The sequence below is a fragment of the Alosa pseudoharengus genome, unplaced genomic scaffold, assembly GCF_046254945.1.
Source record: "Alosa pseudoharengus isolate Yale_2024_CS ecotype anadromous, Long Island Sound unplaced genomic scaffold, YU_APseudo_1.1 YU_APseudo_1.1_scf_9, whole genome shotgun sequence".
Taxonomy (NCBI): Eukaryota; Metazoa; Chordata; class Actinopteri; order Clupeiformes; family Clupeidae; genus Alosa; species Alosa pseudoharengus.
The window spans coordinates 17,702,147-17,725,943 of record NW_027468881.1 but is presented as its reverse complement, the minus strand read 5'-3'; the positions used below and the strand labels follow the sequence as shown (position 1 = coordinate 17,725,943).

The following is a 23,797-nucleotide window of genomic DNA, read 5'->3' as shown; positions in this document are numbered from 1 at the left end:
CTGTTCTGTTCTGTTCAGTTCTGTCTCTGGAAATTACATCTGTCTCTGTGCTCTTAGTCACTGTGGCTGAGCCACACGGCGCTTCGCGATGCACTCTATTAAGTCAGAGCCACCGCTGACATCGCCGTGTTTTCCGTCGACAAGGATCTGAGGAGAAGAGACGCTGTGCTGTGCATACCTTTAAGTCTAGAGATATAATTACCTTTTCCCCTGATACAAATGTCCTCCGCCAAGCCAAGTTATGTTTGTCAGATTAATAATACTATGTCGATTTAGCAAAGAAATACATTAATTTTCTTCCAAGGTAACATCAAATCACCTGTTAAAATGTACTGCTCCCTTTAATCAGTTCATAACAGACTTCAGTACACATCTTCTCTATGCCTCTATGGGTTTGCTAAATAAGAAAATTATTCTGTACATCACATCATATTTTTTTGGGGGGGCTGAAGACTGTCATGGCTGATGGCTTAAAAAACTAAACCCTCAGAACTATGGTAAAAATGCTTCTACCAAGAGTTTTGGTTCCATGATGTTTTTCTTTCCTTGGGCATTTCAAATATAAGTGCAAGTCAAGGGATTTAGAAAGTTCTAGATCCTGTTCAAAGAATCAGTATAGAGCAGAGTGCCAGTGGTTCCCAATAGAACTAGAACCAAAACCATGAGAGCACACTGTAGATATATCCTCCCTGCACTGCATTGCTTTAAAACCTAACTGTCTGCTGAAAACAGTGTTGTCTCACTATACATCCCAAACAACATGAATGCATGGTAATTAGGCCTCCTACACTCTTTTGTCTCTTGCAGGTGCTTCAGGCAGAGGGTGAGCAATTTGGGTCCCTTCAGTCGTAGTAGCAGTATGACACCGAGTCCACCTACGTCCCCACTCCTCCGCTATGGCACGGTCTGGGCATCTGGGTTCAGGTTGAGAGGCTCCGGCCTGATGCCATGGTGGTGGCGGCCCGTCCTGTGGCTCCTCTGGGTAGCTCTGGCGGGCCCCAGGGTCATGGTGCGGGCGCACCAGCCCACGCACCCGCGCTCCATCAAGATCGAGGGCGACATCACGCTGGGCGGCCTCTTCCCGGTGCATTCCAAGGGGCCTGCGGGCGCGTCGTGCGGCGAGATCAAGAAGGAGAAGGGCATCCACCGCATGGAGGCCATGCTCTACGCCTTGGACCAGATCAACAGCGACCCGGAGCTGCTGCCCAACATCACGCTGGGCGCGCGCATCCTGGACACGTGCTCACGCGACACCTACGCGCTCGAGCAGTCGCTCACCTTCGTTCAGGCGCTCATCCAGAAGGACACGTCGGACATACGCTGCTCCAACGGTGAGCCGCCAATCATACGCAAACCGGAGCGCGTGGTGGGCGTGATCGGGGCCTCGGCCAGCTCCGTCTCCATCATGGTGGCCAACGTGCTACGCCTCTTTGAGGTAAGGGTCACTACGGATACTACTGTATGTGGGCTTTCCTTCCCCTTAGCACTGAAATCAGCAGCCAAGATTTCACATTTGTCACACACACCTGTCCACACCATGGGCTAGTGAACTAGCAAAACATTCACAGTTCAATCCCAATTCGAAATGAATTTAGAGCAGAGCAGAGCAGAGCAAAGCGGAGCATACTCCCAAATGTTTTAACAGAATTAGATAATCCTCCATGACAAATTATTCCTGCTATCTCAATGACATTAGATGTTTACTCAAACACCCAGCAATTATGAGGAATGTTTGAGCAGAGTATGTCTTGCAGTAATTGCATTTTGCCTGACTCTATGGTGCGTTAGTGTCTGACTGGTTATTGTGGACAAGGATGGGCATAGATTTGAGGTCCTATGCATGCTAATATTGTGACTGAGTAGAATGCCTCTACAGTGACAGATATATTTTTATAGCCTATTTTTTAGAGATATTGGACCTGCTATGCCTTCAGAATGAGTCAACGAGGAGACTGGCATTTGGAGAAGCAAATATTTCAAGCCACCTAATTTTTTATGCAGTCACAGCGAATCCTAAATGAGATTCTCTCTGAGGCTACTGAAATGTGTCCCAAAGTCTCTCAAATATGATGTGAAATCCTCACTAATTAAACGTGTCTTTTTTGGAAGAGGAGGGTCATGGTGCCTCATGTTTGACACACAGGGTCAGACTGACCGCTGCCTCCGGTTTCAGCCTCCCCCACCCTCCTCAGTGGCTGCTCACGTCCTCTTAGCCTCCCCTTTGAAATGGACAGTTGGCCACTCTGACCATTCAGGCTGCCTGTAAGAATTCCTAGGGGTCTGAAGCTGCAGTTAATTGACAATGAGGATTTAGAAGCTAGAACTAATCGCGTTTTAGGCCTGATGCCTCTTTGGTTCTCCCCAGGGTCCATTGAATTGGTTCTGGTGTTGTTACTTTTGTTGTTGTTGGGGGTTTTTTGTAACTAAGGGGATGGGGGGGACTGCAGATATCGAGTGGGAGAAAATGGATGAGGATACTGGATGAGAGACATCTCCCTTGATGGTCTTGCCTGTAATATATTTCATACTGCTATGCGATTACAACCACCATGCGATTACAACCACAATAGTGACAAAGTAAGGTCAGCTTTTTTTCCCCGCATGTGCGTTGAGATGGCTTTGGGAGGCCATGGTAGGTGTTCTGTGAAATATTGCCACTACAGAACCCGCTAGGGTGAACAACAACCCCCTTCACCAGGTGTGATAAAGGCTCAAGAGCCCACGCTCTGCATACTGATTGCGCATACTGACAGCGACTTCACATTTCAAATAAAAAAAAAAAAACACAATAAATATGTATGAGCCCCCAAACAGTATCAACAAATTTGTGATGCAAACCATCCAACACGTTCTTTTTGAACGCTGCCCGATGCTGTCATTGGATTAAGCTGAATTGGGATGGAGAATAAAGCAGCCCATCAAGCGTACAAGGCCGTGGGACAGAACAAGCTCAATGCCAGGGCCTCGGGTTTTGATTTGGGTTTTGTTGGAACAAGGGGCAGGGTGTGATCCAAGGCATGACAAACTTTGTGGAGATCAGAAGGGTTTGGAAATGCAAATCAAAAAAAGACATATTTCTTTTGTTGTTTCCCCCTCCTCCCCGTCTACTATAAAGAATGATGACTGTATTTATTTAATCAGGCATCTTTAAGGTCAAAGCTTGTTCAAGCAACCTCTCTGTCTCACTCATTCACTCAGTACAGCTCAATCTACCCCCCCCCCCCCCAGACTACATGAGCCATCAGAATGTGAGTGGAGATATGAGACACACTCTGTCTCAATCTTTTTTTTGCTTCTTCTGGGGAGTGACTCCTGGCACACATTGGACACTGCACCAGAGCTGAGGAAAAATGTGGAATCTCCATGACTAATGTGGAGATTTACACCCTAAAGCTTATTGAGTATTTCCCTCTTTTTTTCCCAGGCTTCCACAAAAACAAAATCCCATCCTACATGGGTCTTATATAAGAAATTAAATGGCAAAAAGGGGGACAGTATTGTTAGGGATGCTTGTTCGTGTTTCACTCTTTTGTTGCCGGGGAAAAGCAAAATTGATTTTATGAGACCTGACTGGCTGATGGATTTATCATGCTTTCTCAGTTGCCCCATAAAGGGATGGACAAGAAGACGCAGCTTAACATGCTTCAGACGAGCTGCTGTCATCCAACCGTGCATGTATCAGCATCATAGTCCTCTTAGTTCACTAGCTTGACCGTTAGCCTCAGTCTTTAGATGTTATTCTTAGATGGCCCAAGCCCATATATCTTTATGGAGTAAAATGGCTGACTACCTGTGCTAGCTGGCTGGCTGGCTGACTGACTGTGGGTAAATTGCCGTTCTAGGAAAAACGATACCATTTCCAGTGCACCTCCTCCTCAAGTAGAAAAACACACAACTGAAATGCATCATTTTCGTTTTGAAGAAGACAAGGAAACATTGTCTGGAAATGCCAGTCGATGCACTCTTTCCATTTATAGATGAAAGGAAATCATGGCAACGAATGAAAAGAGTGATGAGATTTATTCATGGAAACGTGTCAGATGGCTTTATTTTAAAGGATGAACTTGTCCATTGAAGTAGTGCTACATGAGAATAGATTTGAAACAAAAGGACGTCTCGTACGAGGACAGCTGTCAGAAGACAAGGCACTAATTAAATTCAGCAAATACAGTGGGAAGCAGACAATGGATAAAAGAGGAACAGGACAGAACACTGGCCCTGTATCTTCATTAAAAAACCCAACCCTTTGTGCATTTGTGTGATAAAAAAGCATTGAAGCACTCAGAGATACAATTCCGACCTCGCAGTTCAGTGAGGCAAAAAACCCAAAATGAACGTTTTCTGATCACCTCATTTAATTCATTTTGTTTTGCCTTCAAAAAGGCCAGGGTCAGTTTTAAGACAGATAAATCACCTCACTGTGCATATTCATACATTAGTCAGATATATTTTTTTGTGTTTGTTATTAATGGTATTCCCACCCCAATGTCCTGTTTTGTTTTTCAAAAGCAACTTAGGCTGAGAGACAGAGTACAACAGAGACCCTGAGACAAGAATTAATTAATGAATGACTGGACATGTGCATATCGAAATGAGCCATTGGTGGACATTCAAGGGTTTGCTTTATGGGTCTCTAGCTTATGCCTGGTGATAGTTCAGGTGTGTGTGTCATTAATTTCAATGTAAGCTTTGTGTGGAAAAAATCTGTTATGCTGTCACATATCTGGAACAAATACCTTTTTGCACCTCACATCTCTGATGTTCATTGACTTCATGAATTCCCTCCCTGCCTCCTCCATGACTACAGTCTTTGGTGTTTCTCCCAATAGAACCACCGTAACAAGATTTTCTTTGAGTACAGGACCTTTGTAGTTTGCAGTTGGATCCTTATGAGTCCCTGTATAACAGCAATTGTCTCAAACAAATCCTAAAGGACCCTTTTGATGAATGTATCTTCACATAAAAAAACACTATGGAAAACTTTTGTCTTTTGAGGGAAAAGCTAGGATGAGCGTCATACTGATCTCATATCCCCATACTCGAAGTACCTTTTCAAATTCTGTTTGCTAAACATTGTGTATAACAATGGACATATCTTACATTACTTTCATTCACAGTCACACTTTGTTGAAAAATGTGTGGTGGTTTTATAGTGTAAAGTGGCAGTGAGTCACAGAAAGTTGAGGGTGAGCTTTGCTCAACATAGTAACTCTTCTTTAATACATACATGAAACGTATAAGTTGTGTTCTATACAGTTATGAGACTAGTAGTGTTCTGAGCTGTGCTCAAGAGTCAAACTTTTCTGGGATATTCTCTGATACGTCTCGATACTTTCTGAGCAGCACACCTGGAATTATCTTCAAAATATTTGGGGTGGATGAAGCTCAAATTTGAACAGTGAGGTTGGCGCCTGAGGCAAATCTCCTAAATAACTCTGGCTTTGCATATTCTGAGCCAATAATTCTTCAGTATCTCTGACAAAAGAGGAGGTGCAGAGTCGCTGAACGCTGTCAGTTTGTCTTATTTCCTCAAAAGTTGGTAAAGACACAACTACTACAAACGAGTAGAGCGGAGACCCTAAATGCCCTGTCGGTGTGTAAATCTATCTTACTCCACATGCAGTCATGCACCCTCTTCTTGCTATTGGCCCCTCATTTAGATTACAGGGGCGTCATGGGAGTGATGCATAGGCGGAAAAAAGGAACAATATTGCAGTACCTGTCAAATCAAGTTTCAGTGTGGCCGACGAGGACTGATATTTGCTGGCTGGTTGTGTAATTTCATAAGGCTGCACTTCGGTCGTTTCTAGAGGACTGAAGATGGACTGTGCTTGGAACAAACTGCATGTTTTTTTAATAAGCAGACATTGCCGTCAAGGAAGTGCTGTAAATATTCTGCTTTTCAAACACAGACCTCTGGTTGGGTTAATGGCAAAACCAGGGTCTTGTATCTTCTAATTCTTACACAGAAAAAAACATCCTTACTCCTTAGTTATTCATGTTTAAATATGTGTTATATTTCAGGTTGTATTTTCTGGTGAGATGAATAAAGCACAGTGCTTATTTCAAACATAATAGAAAATTGTCCTCTGAAAAAACAGTATGATTCCTAATGACTACAACAAGCACTGAAAAGAGAAAATGTGTGGTCTTGAGTTTGGTCATTTGCCTGCTGTTGTTTCGCACAGTGGATGCTGTTCAGCATCCAAACTGACCTGCTGGGCATGAGAATGGAGCATCTTTCTCAGTCACAGAGATGCATTGCTGTCAGGCTTTTGTCACGATGGGGGGAGGCAGCCAAGTTGAATTATTACTCTCTAAAACGCCCTCGGCACTAAATTATTGAACGCCAGTAATGGCTTACAATACCCAAACAAAGTGGAAACAAAACTTCGGAAACTCGGGGGCTGAGACCTACAAAGATGCATTAACAGAAAAGGATCCCGTGCAAGCTGACTGGTTGTCATACACCGCGCAGCTTAATAACACTTTCCCCCACAATAAGCCATTTAGCACGAGCCAGGGAGGCAGATAACACATCAGCCAGCTGTTAGCAAGAGAATTAGGCAAGCCTTGGGGAACAATAAGCCGATGGCAGCATCTCAGACTGCAGACTATATTTAGTCTGATGAGAGGGACGAGTGGGGAAAAAGACTCGCTGTTTAAAGATTGGCTTCTCTAACTGCGTGTGACAAATGTTTGATAAAGTGCAAGGGTTCAGGTCCTCTTACTAATTGTGAGGCACGATGGATCATTAGTAAATTTAGATTACCCCAAAGCCTAATGCCCATTAATAAGAGATCAATTTATGTTGTTACTGCCTATTATTTTGAAATATGAACTACAACACAGTCCAATGACTTGACATGGTCTAGGCCTGCATGTTTCCATGTTGTTTAATTGGAGCATGATGCCACAGATAACTGAAAGACTGTGTGTGGACAGAATCAGGCACTGATGTGGTTTGAATCCAGATCTGGTGAAGCACCAACAACAGTTGTCAGTTGACCAGGTGACTTGAAAAGTGAAAATGAAAGGTGACTGATTTAACTTAAACACAGACTCTTTGATCTGCATGCGAAGCGATGTGAATTTGTTTGGCCTGACCGTTAAAATGTAACGGGTATCTTTAAAAATGCATGCATGTTCTTGTTGTATGGGAAAGAATATTAATTGGAAAGATATTTATTTATATCTGTTCCGGTACATGAAGTATTCCAAAGCTCTCACCATTAAAAATGCAGTGGTAAAAAGTACCCCAAATCTTCTAAATCTGCATCAAACCATCTGTGAGGGGAGACAGGCTTTCTCAGATGCCAAGCTAAAATAGTAAGCAAGCTGTAACGAAACCTTTCCCTGTCTGCCTCGTGAAGTCAGTTTGACAAGAAAAGAGTAGGTTAAGCTCTGCCTTGGGTGAGATTCACCCAAACCCTGTTCCTCCTTGACACTTTCCAAAGGCATTATGTGCTGGAGCATTCAAATGATTTGCAAGTGTGTTGTTGAAACACAAGTGCTTGTACACAGTAAACTCCCTGAAATATTTGAGGGTAAGCTGTGTTAGAAAAGGAGGTTTGACAGTGGATAACAAATCAGAAATGTAGGCCTACTTTATCAAAACATTTGGTGAATGTAAAATGGTGAAATCAAGGCTCAAGGCTAATATGTTTTGTTAGTCATAATATGTCCAGTAGAGCTGAGGGAAAAAAGCTAAATCAGTCTTGTATGACTTTTCCATGTAAATTCCACCTTCATGACTTAGCCAGGGGACCACCAGAAGCAGTATGGGAGGTTGTAAATAGTTCCTGAAACTCATTAATTACCATAATTGTAGCTTCAGGGTAAAGCGACTAGGTTCTTTTCTATGTGCACTGAATCTGGGGTGGAGCACACAGCACACCAAAGATTGAGAGATGCCCAAACTTCAACTGAACTTTCTGTCACCTCTACTGCAATCTCACAGCGAATGCCTAATACTATTTATGGCTGAATAAGAAAAGAGAGAGAGAGATGACAAAAACAAACACAAAGAAATAATAAATATACCACATTAAAAATGAATGGCAAGACAAGACATTGAAGGAAACATGTGAACATGCTCTCATCCCCCCACAGCAGGCAAACAGATGGCTCACAGACAAGCTGTATAACATATCTAGGACCACAAGGCACAGAGACACACGGACAGATATATCAATAAAGAAACAAAGGTCCACAGAAAGATGTGTGGGCCAAACGACAACCAAGCATGCATGAAGAAACAGAGGTACAGTACAACACGGAGGGCGCAAAAGGCAAACATATAGAGACAGCTGGCTAGAGAGAGTTATTCAGAAAAACAGGACCAGTGGCAGCGAAACAAATAGACAGACAGATCAACAAACCAATTGGCCTATGGATAGACGTAGGCAGGTGTATGGGCACGGACATGCAGACAGTAATGCCTATTTCAATGGGCACACATTGTCTAGGTTGATGTAGACAGGGGCCATTATGGTGATTAAAAGATTGGATTTGGATCAAAGTCCCCCCGCTGAATGAAAGTGACACATTCTGATATTGAGTCTTTCTCAGCCAGTTCTCTGGAAATAGGGCAAGGTATTATTCCCATGTGTCAGGTTGAGGCCTGAGGCGACGGCATGCAGAAACTAATTAATCCCAAACACTAGCGCACCCATGGTCACGGAGCATGTCCTGCACGAATGGTCATTTCCATCCCATAATAGTAACAGCGGTGTTAATGAACCCCCGTGTAACATTGATTTAGTGTTCCTGACTGTTTTGGGATTCCACGCTTTCAGCTTTAGGAGGAAGCTGAGGTCTCGGGAATGTGACTGAGTGGTTAGAGATTCGCATAAGTTTGACTTAAATGTGAGAAATGCTGCTCCTGTCTCTTGATCTCTGTCTCTCTTGCCTCTGTGCTTAACTTAATTTAACTAAAACCTCTCTAATCCTCACAGATAATCTGTCAAATGGTCTCTGGGCCCCTCCACTCTTTCCCTTCTCTCACACCCCCACATCTACCTTTGGTCTCCTCTCTCGCTTCCACTCTCTGCGTCCTGGCTGGCCCCAACCTGCTTCAGATACCCACACTGCAGTATGTAGTAAGCCTTAAGAGCGGTCACACCAGGAACAATAACTATAACCATAACTATAACCATAACGATAAAAGCGACCACACTGACCAACGATAAGCAAAGTCTCTCCTTGTGTTAATGAATGTGATGGCTTATATGTGATAGATTCTGAAGCATGTCAACAGTCCTCCATACAAGCCTTGCGAACAACAAAGAGACATGAATATGATCTAAGTCCTGAGAATGCAGATGTGGTGGTGGCCTTCTAACTTCATTTGAGACCATCATGTTGCCAATCATATCATAACTCTGACTGATTCATTTTCCAAAAATACACAACCGAAGCAGAGCAGATTAGTGTGCCTCCAGTGGATAAGTTAATGACTCCACATGAATGTGGACCTCATGCCACAATCCAGTTACTGTAAATTAAATACCACCAGAGGAAGAGATAGTGGTATGCCAGTGTGCTCTGTCTGAGAGAAAAAGAGTAGAAATTAAATTTTGGTTTCAACTCTACTGTATGTCCTCAATGGACATCATTGGTGTGGTGCAGCAGTGGGTATGTGAATTTGAATATATTGCACACAACAGCTGATGTATTAACATAACATTGTAATAGGCCAAGTTTTCATGCAGCACCATAGCCTGGTAAATTGAGGGCAAGTGGTATGAAGAATAAGGTATATGCTTCCATTTTATAAGGGAGATGTTGCTGCTTAAATCACGATGTTGCTGCTTAAATCACATTGTTTCTGTTTCTAAATTGATCAGATTCCTCAGATTAGCTATGCATCCACCTCCCCGGAGCTGAGTGACCACAACCGTTATGACTTCTTCTCCCGCGTGGTGCCACCGGACTCTTACCAAGCCCAGGCCATGGTTGATATCGTCAAGGCCATGGGGTGGAATTATGTGTCAACAGTGGCGTCGGAGGGCAACTACGGAGAGAGCGGAGTTGATGCATTCATCCAGATCTCGCGTGAGGCAGGTAAGTAAAACGACGAAGCATAATGAAGAAGGTATATTAAAATGACACACAAAGCGATTTTCAAGCGTTCGCCAGACGTGACTTCTCAGAAAGACCTGACTGCATTGTTATTAGCCTTAAATCAAATAGGGGCAAGCAAATAGCTTATCTTGTGCAAATAACACAGTGATCATGCTCTGAATTAATCTACTGTGCATGTAGGCGACAATGAAGATAAAATAATCAAACATGATTAGATCTATTATGATTATGTGATCTTTTGTGTGATCTATTATGCGATATATTGTGAATGTCTGTATCGGTGTGATACATTGCAATGTAGTGTAGAAGCTAAAACTGACCTTTTACACACACTGTAAAAATCCTGAATCAGTTTCACAGAATTCAATTTCCATTTTCACCTCAAGGGGGTCTGTGCATCGCCCAGTCGATAAAGATCCCGAGAGATCCGAAACCAGGAGAATATGACAAGGCCATAAAGAGGCTAATGGAGACCTCCAATGCACGTGGAGTCATTATATTCGCCAGCGAGGACGACATCAAGTAAGTTATCAGAACCAGGTCTCTTGCGCAGCTGGTAATGACTTGCATGTCGTGTAATTGCCTCACACACAGCAGTCTCATTAGATGATCAGGTAGCCGTTTCACCTGCTGGGAGGGGCTCCTTATTGCGCATTAGTGTTTCACCCTTTTAATCTTGGGATACCTCCTGGTAGTCGAGACGTGGTCAGAGGCGGCGAGTCTCTGCAGTCTGCTGCGGCTGCCTGCAGAGCCCCCGGCTTCCATTTGTGTGGGCGTTTTTTCTGTTCATGCCCAGAGGAAAAATCACTCTTTTTTTTCTCCTACTTGGTCTCTGAGCTGAGGCCAATTTCACGAGGTTATCCTGAAATTTATTGAATACCTCTTTGTGTAATGTCTTTATCTATTTTGGATAAACCCTGAGGGTACAGACGTGCCAGGGAAAGGGAACAGTTTGAGATTCCAAAACAGTGTCCAATGCAGGAACCCAGGCAAGGAATATTAAAGGATATTTCACTGCACATCTGAGGGTTGTACTTGTACCTGAATTAATAGTATTGTCACAATATGAATACACTCAATATAACCCAGTCAAGTCATCTTATTGCTTTGATGTGTTATAAACTTGCAATATTAATAAAGATACTTTCAGTCGTTCTCTTACAAATATCTCATCAGTCTGTAACAATCTACAGAAATTGTGCTCCAAATGGGTTAACAGTTGTGTGTGTTTATTTATTTGAAATCTAATGCTTTAGCTTCATGAGTGTAGATTCATCTTTCTCTGAACAATGTGTCAGAAGTGGTCAGTTCACATTTGGCTAGCAGTTATGTAAAATTTTGAGCTGAAAGAACAACTACCCTACTATAAGCACTGCATGGGAATACTTTGGGGAAATCTGCCATCCAGGTTTACCAAATGACTAATAAAGTCCACAGCTGCTCCCGTCTGCGGATGAATTAAATCTTCAGTGTGTCTCTCCCTCCCTGGCCAACCTAAGGAGTGCACACACATACACACACACACACCAAAACCACAAAGGCATCCAGCCTGGCATCAGCTGTCCAGCAGTCTCAGTGGGAGAGGCAGCCGTGTCACCTAATGTTCTCAGTAGCTGATCACCTAGTCTTTTTACCGCTGCGGCGGTCTTCCACTTCCGCCTGATTACCACGTCTTAACAGCAGGGAGAAAAAGCTGTTTTTGTGTCGGTGTTTTTCTCCCTCTCAGCTGTCAACATTTCCACAGTGCCAAATGTTGGTAATTAGTGCAATCTGTCTCCTAAGTATGATCAGGGGTATTATGGGAAGCTCGTAGATTAAGTCCACCGCAGATACAATAGGGCCTTTCATAATGCTGATGAATTAAGCAATTAAAAACACATACAGAGATCAATTCATCAACTGATCAGTTGGTCTATTATTCATTCAGTCACTTTAGGAAAATGGATCAACCCATACCACTGCTTTGTACACACAGTCACAGCGTCCTTGTGTAATGGGCAGCGTTTCAAACCTGAGAGATACAGTAATGACACATCTCTCTAATGTGTTCACACTCCGTCCAGCCTCTGCTATCCTCCTCATTAAAGCACATCAGTTGCCGGAAAGGATGAAGGGCTGCTGGATAGTGTAATATGAAGTGTCAATCCCACCCTGGTATTAATTGCGTCTGATGAATGAGGATTCGTCCTAATTAGATGCCTGTTGGCTATCATCATCTCTCAACCATGTGTTTTCCATATACAATATAACACATGAATCTTTATTTTGTTGAGATTAGATTTTAATAGCATGGACTTTATTTACTTTGTTTGAAATTAAATGTCTGGAATGTGTTTGTTGTACATGTTGGTAGAGTTGTAATTCTAAGTGGTAACATGGATTGTTGTGGAATATCGCAGATTGTTTATTGCTTTGCCCCTCCATACTACCTACTATTGCACAGCTATGAAAGAAATGAGTTTATCCACCTCAAGGTTCATGTGTGCAACCTGGAAACTCTTTATATAGTGCATTATATAGTGAATAACTATATAGAGTTTATCCGCTACACAAAGCACTATATAGTGAAATAGTGAATATTTCCAATAGGCTATTGCTATAGTCTTCAGAGCAGAGTGGTTGTTTGGGAGATGGGGGGGTCACCCCCTAACTCACTTCCGGTTCCTCTCTCACACAGACGGGTCCTGGACGCAGCAAAGAAGGCAAACCTCACGGGTCACTTCCTGTTTGTGGGCTCTGACAGCTGGGGAGCAAAAATCTCACCAATCCTGGACCAGGAGGACATGGCAGAAGGAGCTGTCACCATCCTCCCCAAAAGAGCCTCCATTGATGGTAAGGAGGATTAGAGGAGTAACTAACTGCTGCTGATATACTGATGTTACTACTGCTGAGCTAACAAGTTCGAAATTGTGTTTGAAAAATAAATGGTGGCAGAATAACTGAAGTCAATATAGTAGACTAATAAATTTAATTCTGTGGTTTATCTTGTTAATGTCTTTTAATATTTTGGAATCAGAACATACAACTGGCTTTCTAACCAGCTCAGTTTTGCTCTAGCACTAAGGGCTTGTGTCCCGCACAAGGATTAGGCCTACAAGCCACAAGCTTTAAGTTGTACACTAAAATATTTTTTTCTCAATGGAGATCTCCATTGAAATTCTCTTTTAGTCCAGGACTAGGCATTAATCTATGTATGGGAAACTGGCCCTTAGAGACATAGGGATGAGACGAAACAGTAGGCTAGAGTTCTAAGTTCTCATGCTTGTTCCTTTACTGCAGGTTTTGACCAGTACTTTACCACCAGATCTCTGGAGAACAACCGCAGGAACATCTGGTTTGCAGAGTTCTGGGAAGATGATTTCAGATGTAAACTGACACGGCCAGGCATAAAGATCGATAGTGAAAAGAAAAAATGTACAGGTAAGGAATGTATTGGATGCATGTATATTTCATATATTTTGAGGATTACTCTAACAACCTATTTCTCTCTGTGTCTCTGTCTCCCATACACTGTCACACACACACACACAAACACTCTGGAACTGTTTCTCCATTTATCTATTTGCTTCTCTGTTCTCTGTCGTCTTTTCTCTCTCTCCATCTATAATTCTCTCTGTGTGCTTCCCATTGTAGGTAATGAGAGGATAGGCCGTGACTCCCCTTACGAGCAGGAAGGGAAAGTGCAGTTTGTGATTGACGCGGTCTACGCCATGGCCCACGCTCTGCACAACATGCACCTGGACCTCTGCCCAGGCTCCACGGGGGTCTGTGACAAGATGGACCCAGTGGAGGGACGCTTGTTGCTTAAATACATACGCTCGGTGAACTTCAATGGTGAGGACCCAAAATAGCAGCTAATCTATGTTATCTAACACGTTCAGAGAACCGACAATTATCAGTGTGCCACATCCTGGCAAAGAATGATGGCGTTGCTAACATCCTTTCTTTTTTTTTGCAGACTGTAGATAAACACAATATGTTTGATTTTTTGTTTCCTTGTTACGTGTCGTATGATTTATGAGAATAAGATGACATGGTTTCTGTTACAGCTATAGGATTTCTTTCTGGTTACAGGATTTGATTTAGATTTTTGATTGAAGTTGAGAGTAATCCATGATTCATCTGTAGATTCAAATTCGCAGCACACACAAAAATAAGAACATAAACACAGAAGCCATGAACAACAACGTATTTAGTATCAGTGATAAATACACGATTGGTTGCTAATTCCTTTGACATATATGTGTACTTAAGCAGTAATCTTGAAACGGCACCCTTTGGTATGCGGCTCTGGTTGTTTTTAAGCGAGATGGATGTTTCTGCAGTCTGCAGAAGTTTTTTTTCTCTCCACTAATGGCCCTGGCTGTCTCAGTATCAGCAAAGCTGTGGCACTGGTCTGAGGGTGAGAAACCCTCTTTACTGACAAGTAGGAGCTCTGCCGAGAGGACACGTCTGTAGTCCCACTCTTATTCCCCAAATCTCTTTATCTCCACATCTCTCTTGCATGCTCTTTCTGTCTCCCCCTCTTTCTTTTCCACATTCTTTTCTTCTCTCTCTCCCTCTCTGTTTCTCCCCCTTTTTCTCTTGCTCTGGAACTATAGGAACCCATCCCCTTTCCCCTTTAAGAACCTTGGGTTTTAGCTCATTTGAAAAATAATATATTTCTCCTTTGGTGGGTAAGAGGCTTTCGATGAAATGGATTCCTATTAAGACTTCCCCCTCTGTGCCAGTATGGTGTTTAGTATGTGTGTGTGTGTGTGTGTGTATGTGTGTGTCTCTGTGTGTGTGTGTGTGTGTGTGTGTGTGTGTGTGTGTGTGTGTGTGTGTGTGTGCGTATGTGTGTGTGTGTGTGTGTGTGTGAGCACGTGTTTGCGTCTCTTCCAAAATAATGGGGGGAGACGGGAGTAAAAAAAACCCTACTCAGATGGGAATGCCTTAGGGGGATCAGTTGAACAAGCAATGTGCGTTACAGGAGAGAGAGAACAAGCGAGGGAAAGAGAGAAGAGCAGTGGAGGGGAGGATGGGGAGGTGGTGGCAGAGACGGAGGAGAGAAAAAAAACAGTTAAGACCTCATTTTCATGCTGGCATGCCAGATGAGGCAGCCGTCATCTTTTGGAGAGGAAACACCTCTCGTGTTTCACCGCCACTGCTGCACGAATGCTGAGGTTGCTTATCAGTGATTAGAGAGGACAATCTCCTGGCAGGGCTGCAATGACGCCCGCACAGAATCGGAGATGCGCCTCGGAGGAAAATGCAACCGCACCGAGAGCATTGTGTTCAGCACCACATCTCCACACCTTCATCCCCATTCAGAGGCTGGATTCTGCTGATGTTCCCGGGCGCAGGCTTTCAGCGCGAGCTCTTATTCAACATATGTTTTCCTTTTTATGGAGGTTGGGGCAGGAGAGGACTTGATTGAAGTTTAAAAATAGATGTCAGCAGTGTATATAATATTAAACTAGTTAGGGTATGCATGACTGGAGATGACGGAAGCATCCATAGCAAACAGCTGGTGGTGCTGAGAGGTTAATGTGCATGCAGTGCTCAGAGGGCTGGGGCCTGAGGCTGGAGCTGAGCTGGAGTTGGAGCTGAGCTGGAGTTGAAGCTGAGCTGGAGTTGTAGCTGAGCTGAAGTTGAAGCTGAGCTGGAGTTGGAGCTGAGCTGGAGTTGGAGCTGAGCTGGAACTGGAACTGGAGCTGAGCTGGGTTTGGGGTTGGGCTAGGATGGGATGGGATAGGATGGGAGGGTTAAGAAAGGGAAGTACAGAAGTGGCATTCCCCTAGTCTCACATGCACATTATGCCCAGGATGATACTTCAAGACTTCAAGAGTGAGATATTACATCTGGCACATCGTACAAGTTGCTGCTGTATTTTTACCAAATATACTTTTACAATGTATAACCTCAAACCAAACAGGGGAGGGCCCAGAGGCAGAGAGCTTTGTGTCAACAGTGTGGATCCCTGCTGCGTTCTGGCAGATGGGATGTGGAGTGGTTGCTGGTTCTCTTTGTAGCTGATGTTGTGTATGATTTGGATTTGTGTTTGTGCAGGTAGTGCAGGCACTGGGGTCTTGTTTAATGAAAATGGAGATGCACCAGGACGTTATGACATCTTTCAGTACCAGATGACCAATATCACCAGCCCTGGGTATAAAGCCATCGGCCAGTGGACCAATCACCTGCGACTCAATGTAAATGGCTGCACATTTACACAGCTTGCATAGTTTTGTGCACACTACACCTTTGTTCACCCATTCAAGTCTAGTCTCCATAAAATGGTTAAGGCCATTTTTGTCATAGAACCATCCCTAAAACCTCTCTCTCTCTCTCTCTCTCTCTCTCTACTACCTGTCTCTCTCTCTCTCTCCCTCTGTCTTTCTATCTCCTTGCCCCACCCCTCTCTTTCTGTCTCCTTCTTTCTGTCTCTCTTTCTCTGTCCAGCTGGAGGAGATGCAGTGGTCAGGGGGCATCCGTACGGTGCCCGACTCCGTCTGCAGCTTCCCCTGCAACGCGGGCGAGCGCAAGAAGATGGTGAAAGGCGTCCCGTGCTGCTGGCACTGTGAGCTGTGCGACGGCTACCTCTACCAGTTGGACGAGTTCAACTGCGAGGCGTGCCCATTCAACATGCGCCCCACGACCAACCGCACCGGGTGCCGGCCCACGCCGATTATTAAGCTGGAGTGGCACTCGCCGTGGGCCATCATCCCCGTCTTCATCGCCATCCTGGGCATCATCGCCACCTCCTTTGTGGTGGTCACCTTCGTGCGCTTCAACGACACGCCCATTGTGCGGGCGGCGGGCCGCGAGCTCAGCTACGTGCTGCTGACGGGCATCTTCCTCATCTACCTCATCACCTTCCTGATGATCGCCGAGCCGGACGTGGGGGTGTGTGCTTTTCGGCGCCTCCTGCTGGGCCTGGGCATGTGCATCACCTACTCGGCCATGCTCACCAAGACCAACCGCATCTACCGCATCTTCGAACAGGGCAAGAAGTCCGTCACACCGCCCAAGTTCATCAGCCCCACCTCACAGCTGGTCATCACCTTCATCCTCATCTCCGTGCAGGTGCGTGTGGTAACACACACACACACTCACACACACACACACCCACACACACACATACACACACACAGGCCCTCGCCAACATATGATGACAGACACAATTAACACTGTCATGTACTAACATAGAACACACACACACAAACACATTCATGTCATACACCTATATGAAGTACACACATTGAAAGCCAGACATACATATATCATATATTTTAACACTCCAGGTTTTAACACCCCTTTGGATTTCAGAGCAAAGCAACATCAAGTGACATGAGCAAATATTGTGAAAGGTTGTTATGTAACCATAACACGCTGTCATCCACACATAGAAATACACACTCACACTCATACACACACGTTGGTGCACACACTCACACACAGAGAAGTGCATATAACAGCTCTGATTGATGTCATGGTGAAATGACGCTGTGGAAAACTGGTGATGTCCTTGTTTGTGGGTCAAGTCCCACTTTGAATATTAGAGGGATTTGGAGCAGATGTGTATTTGTGCGTGACAGGTATTGTGTATCAGATTTGCATTTTTTTGTTTGTGTGCTCTCAAGTATCATATGTTTCCCCCCCAAATGTTAAATTATGACTTATGTGACTTATGTGAGACTGAATATGCACCACCTCCCCTCATGAGACATGAATGCACCTGTGTGTCATGCTCCATATGTTCATTAAGGCTTCAAGGTAAGTATTCTGTCAAAATCTGCTGCTGCCTCAGTGTATTAGAGGGTTCAGTCCTCATGTGCTTCCATCACATGAGGACAGGTGCAGTCAGATCAGGTAAGCTCATTGGCTTTGAAGGCAAAAACCTCATACCCCCCCACAAACCCCAGACCCCAGACTCTACAACTCTAAGAGATGATTTCACTTGACATACAAGCCTTCCCACTGATGATTGAATGTGTGCAGTCCGTGGAAAAATGGTGATTGTTAAAGACCCCATTTTTTGTAGTTTGAGCTTAAGCTGGAGAATAAAGCGGCCGATGAGCCTGTGGAAAATGGAGGAGCGATGCTCGCTAGCTGAGAGGAGATTAGCAGCGTTGGGATTGACAGCGGAACAGTTCCTCACACCCCTCCTCCAGCACGCGATCACAGATGTGTCACAGGGACCCTCGGCGAGCGAGCGAGCTCGACTCCACCGAGTACGGTGACAGGAACATCTGTCTCCTCCGTAGCTTGCGTCTGCTTTGCCTTTTACCTTCCTACACCCCCTAAAGCTGAACAAAAACTTTTCACTAAGTTTTTTTCCCTTTTCTATATTTTACTTCCCTGTCTGTTAACAAATAGTCTCCACTCTTTCTGGTAGGGAAGTGTTAATTTTAGGTGTTGAATCCTCAGTTTACTCGCTTGCAACTTTTCTGCCGTCACAGATGTTTTCTATTCTACATCTGTTTGGCTATCCTTTTTTCCCTGTTGTAAAATGTCTTTTGACTGGGAGCTTGTAGATTGGCTGTGTTTGAGGAGGTTGAATTCCAATTCTTTGTCTGATGGATAGTTAATCCATCCACAATACAGGATTACATTGTGTCAAAACTGAAAAACAGTGTAAAACATGGATTGTCTAGGGCTCTTTTGCTATAAGTTTACACTTGCAATTCATCTAAATTATACACCATATACTTAACTATCATAGACTCCCTACTATGCACTTGCAAAGTTTTTGACTCAATTTGTAGTTTTTCTGTTGTCAGTTGTAAGTCTGTTTCTTGCTGTATTATACTTTCAGTGCATTCTGCTGTATAATGTAATTTGCATGCCCTTACAAAAAAAGAAGTTTATGGAAGTATACTTTTTTGAACAAAAAAAGAAAAAGTAAGTATACGTATAGTTTACTTTTTGTGCACTGATCAGAGGTATACTAAATTGAAATACTTAGCTTATACTGAGAAGTATGCATAAAGGTTTAAGTGTTTCTAACCTATACTTGATACTTAAGTATACTTGGCATATACTGACAGAAAAGTCTAAGTATATTTACTTGTACTTGTAGCCAGGGACTGATCTTTGCTGATCTTTTGCTTACTGATCTTTGCTGCATGACTGACTTTAATATTACCCTTCTGTAAAGACTCTGTTTGGGTTAAAACTGGGTTGGGTTGACTACTTAAAGTCTAACTCCGGAGTAAAAACAATCTAGGGTCTATCTACGGTAGTTAACAACTTCAAACTTTTGATTGAGAGCAAAATTACGTTAATTGCTGGCATTTTGAGCAAGACTGTTTATTTGCATTATCACTGAATAGCCTTACAGTGATGCTAACCGGTCAGAGTGCCACATCGCTATTTTATACCATTAACAATGCTCAACATTACACTTCTGTGGTAGTGTGGTGAGGGTTTCTACAGACAAACCAAAGTATTGTGAACTTTGAAAGTCTACAGAGGTTATAACAAGACTATGCCTGTATCTGTAGGAAGAAAATTCCATGGCTTCCTGGTGCAGTATCGTCAAATCAGTGGGCTCTTTCGATCATGCAGTGCTACACAGATCTAGCTGAATCTTTCAATACAACCATGCCTTACGTTTAGCAGAAAGCAACAGACCATGTAAAGAAAACATGTTCTTTATTCAGATTATGTGTTGTGAATTTTTGTAGATGTAGTCCATGGGTAGTGTTTATATTAGTGAACTCTGAAACTACTTAAAGGGCAGTTAAAAGTATGCTTCAAGTATAAAAAATAATACCTGAATGGAAACCTGGTAGTATACTTTAAAAGTAGCATGTGAAGTCCATATAAAAGAAACTTACAAGTGTACTTGCAGTTAAATACTATTTATTATTATTATAAATCGTCCGAACCCAACTCCTCCTGACCCTGTCGAAGTGTCCTTTAACAAGACACTTAACCCCAAAAGTGCTCCCGATTTGCAAGTTGACACCTTTCATGGCAGCCTGTGCTATCTGTGTGTGTGTGAATGTGAGGGATGACATTGCAAAGTGCTTTGAGTGCTCGGAGGAGTGGAAAATTGCAAGTTTGCAAGTAAACTTGGGAATTATACTGCAACTGCACTTAAGTTTACTTAATAAAATCAACTATAAGTATACTTTTTAAAGTAAATGTGTGCTAACATTTACTTGGATATGTGTGTTCCCAGGTGATAGGTGTGTTTGTGTGGTTCGGCGTGGTGCCGCCGCACACCATTGTGGACTACGAGGAGCAGCGGCCACCCAACCCTGAGCTGGCTCGTGGCATCCTCAAGTGCGACATGTCCGACCTGTCGCTCATCTGCTGCCTGAGCTACAGTATCATCCTGATGGTGACCTGCACTGTCTATGCCGTCAAGAGCCGTGGCGTGCCCGAGACCTTCAACGAGGCCAAGCCCATCGGTTTCACCATGTACACCACCTGCATTGTCTGGCTGGCGTTCGTCCCCATCTTCTTTGGCACAGCACAATCCACTGAGAAGGTATCTGTAAAGCACACAGAAGGTGGCCATTTTATAGTATCTTAACACATTTGTGATCAAATAAGAATATCCATCTTGAGTGTTTTGGGAAGATGTATGAGGGTAGTTTCACTCTCATCAGAGAATTACATGCCACCTATTGTGGATGTTGCAGCATGCACATTTTGGCATGTACAAAATGAGCACACACTCCATAGCCCTCCAAAACCCTCACCAAAAATCGTGCTCGACTTCAGGCATTTTGATGTGTGGCCTACACCTTACTTTTTGTTGAAGAAGTTGTTGTAGTTAGATTCGGGTAGAGTTGAGCGTAGGGTTGCAAAATTCTGGGAATTTTCAAAGTTGGAAACTTTCCATGGGAATTAACAGGAATATATGGGAATTAACAGAAATAAACGGGAATTAATGGGAATAAACTGGGAATTTTTAATATGGCAAGTTAGTCTATAACAGGGAACTTAAATGTAGTGGACAAAACCCCATCTTGCAGTCTAATATTAGTTAAAACAACCTGATTTAATACAGTTTCAGTCGAATTTCTACCCTGCACATAATGTCAATCACATGCACACAGCAATTGGCATAGGCTGCTAGACATAAAGGAAACCTATGGTGCGTTCATATGCATGGGGAAAAAATGTTCCAACCAATTGGATTTTGTTGTTGAGTGGTGTGGTGTATCTTGGGCAGTTCAGTGTTGCTAGTTTAGCACGCTAGTAAACCATAGGCAAAGAATGGGATTCCCGCTAGCATGCTAGCTAGCTTTATATGCTAAGCTAAGCGAAAATACCAACATACTATTCATATTGCTTATTACGAAACAAAATGTTAATGTTTGTATACGAAACAGTTTGTATGAATTACCCAAAATTCCCAGTTAATTCCCGTAAATTCCCATAATTTCCTTTAATTCCATGAAAGTTTCCAATTTGGAATATTTCCAAAATTCCCCAACTTAACTTCCCATGGTAAGTTTCCGGAAATTTACCGGAAATTTTCCGCCCCTAGTTGAGCGCCCACCATTTCAGCCCTTATTACCTTCATACATCTTCCCAATCGCCACACACTCCTCCCTGAGCAGTCCTGTGAGCCGGCACTGAAGAATGGCACTGGAATCCACAAAGAAAATGCTGCTGCATGTGTGAGCAGCCTCCAACCACTCACAGACTGGCTACATATAGGGAGGATTACATGGCTAGTTAGCCTGGGCCTCTGACCCCATTGAAGTGTGCAGCAATCACTAATCCAAGCAGGGCAGTCAAAAATCCACAGGCACACACCAGCCACCACCAAGAGTCCCGCTTTTTCTCTCTCTCTCTCTCTCTCTCTCTCTCTCTCTCTCTCTCTCTCTCTCTCTCTCTCTGCCATCAAACTCCCTCCACAGCTCCTTGGGTTTCATGCATTAAGTGCCCTCCCCCCTCCCCCGTAAGAGGATTCCCTGGGGTCTCTTCCTCTGGGTTACCCCATCTGCAAGTGGATGACCAAGTCTCTTGCTAAGACATGCATAGATGAGTGTTGCATGTCTTGAAAGATGAGCTAACCGCAAGCACACCCACACAAGTTGATGAATTATGTAAGAAATGTCATGTTTCATGTCCTGATGATTGGACTTGCTGTAATTTAGTGAACATCTCACCACAAAGCAAAAGAACCTACTGTCAGCAGTACAGTACTTTCATTCTATCAGAAAATTATGATTCACTTTTATTATTACACATATTCAGCTGCACAAACCTTTCATCAGAAATGTTCATGGTCATTTTGTAGCATAAAAGTGTGTACCAAACCACACTTCTTTTCAAGGATTTTCCAATGAGTCAACCGCTATTCACCCCAATGCAGAAATTTCAGTAAATGGCTGTTTTCATAAATAGTTAAGCACTTAAGTAGAAATTTATGTAAAATGCTTTCCATTGTAAATGCAGGCATTGAAGTAGGGAACAACCTGCCAAGCTCCCGATAACAAGTTGAAGTTGCATTTGCGAAACATTTTTTTCTTCTTCTTCTATTGAGGCGTCCTTTGATATGGCAATGAGATGACGCGAAAGGGTGAATGAGGCACATGAAAAAGGAATGAGAGAGCGACCGAGAGAGAAACAGAGAACAAAAAAATCGTTTCATTTTTCCCTTTATCTCCACAACACACACTATGACATGGAGACAGGAGCTGTTCAACCCAACTGCACTGTTCCGGGAGCTTAATTGTGGGTGCAGGTTGATGGGTGGGGGGGACTGTGTGGGAGCTTAGAAACAATGTCTTTAGCCATCTTAATAAACCTGAGTGCTTCCCACAGTGAGGAATTAGGAATTAGGGCATTAGTAGCTGCAGTGCTGTGGCATTCACCATCCAGGTAGCCACTCACAGATGCATCCAGATGTATTTACTCCCAGTCAACCGGCCACAAATATCCACTGGCATACTATATATGTATGCTGCATTTGTCATGCTGGGGATGTGACGTAACCCTTGGCAAGTATTTGTGAAAATGTGTTTTGATCACACCCCCCACCCCCCTTTCCATTCCTTTCTCCAAGCCCCATGCTGCACTGTAGCATTGTGTGCGGATTTCCAGCATCCCACTCTGGCTGTTTAGCTCTTGGTGGGCTTAGATGTGGGTGTGTGGATTTGTTGAACCTCGGTGCCTATGCTCTCCTGAAGAACCCAATGGCTTCCCCACTTGGGGGGTTAATACTGCAGGCAAGTGAAGCAAAGCAAAGCAAAAAAACCAAAGAAGGAGTCAAATTAGAAACCAAGACCAAGACCAGGCCATTTTCTCCTATTATGGTATATCAAGAAATTACCTTTAAAACTGTATCAGTAGTGCATACTACTGCACTGTAATCTCCCACATGCACAGTCTCCAAGGGCTTAGCATGTGATTAAACCCTTTTGAACTCTTCTGTAGTACAAAGATCAAGCATTTGATTCAGAGATGAATTAAAAACACACATGCCGAGTGGATAAATATGAACTCCTCTGCTCCCTAGATGTACATCCAGACGACCACTCTGACTGTGTCCATGAGCCTGAGTGCCTCGGTGTCGCTGGGGATGCTGTACGTGCCCAAGGTGTACGTCATCATCTTCCACCCGGAGCAGAACGTCCAGAAGCGGAAGCGCAGCTTCAAGTCGGTGGTGCAGGCGGCCACCATGTCCACGCGCCTTTCCCAGAAGTCCATCAACGAGAAGCAAAACGGGGAGACCAAAATTGAGCCCGACAGGACACAGTAG

At 43.6% G+C, this 23,797-nt stretch overlaps 1 protein-coding gene across 1 annotated transcript; it reads left to right on the top strand.

Moving 5' to 3' along the window:
- Window positions 1-970: 970 nt before the first annotated feature.
- On the top strand, window positions 971-23,797 carry grm6a (glutamate receptor, metabotropic 6a). The gene is made up of 10 exons (XM_076275570.1): window positions 971-1,435; window positions 9,849-10,065; window positions 10,473-10,608; window positions 12,764-12,918; window positions 13,366-13,506; window positions 13,720-13,920; window positions 16,138-16,277; window positions 16,528-17,151; window positions 20,255-20,566; window positions 23,555-23,797. The coding sequence occupies exons 1-10, from the start codon at window positions 1,007-1,009 to the stop codon at window positions 23,795-23,797; spliced, it is 2,598 nt and encodes an 865-aa protein (XP_076131685.1). The 5' UTR covers window positions 971-1,006.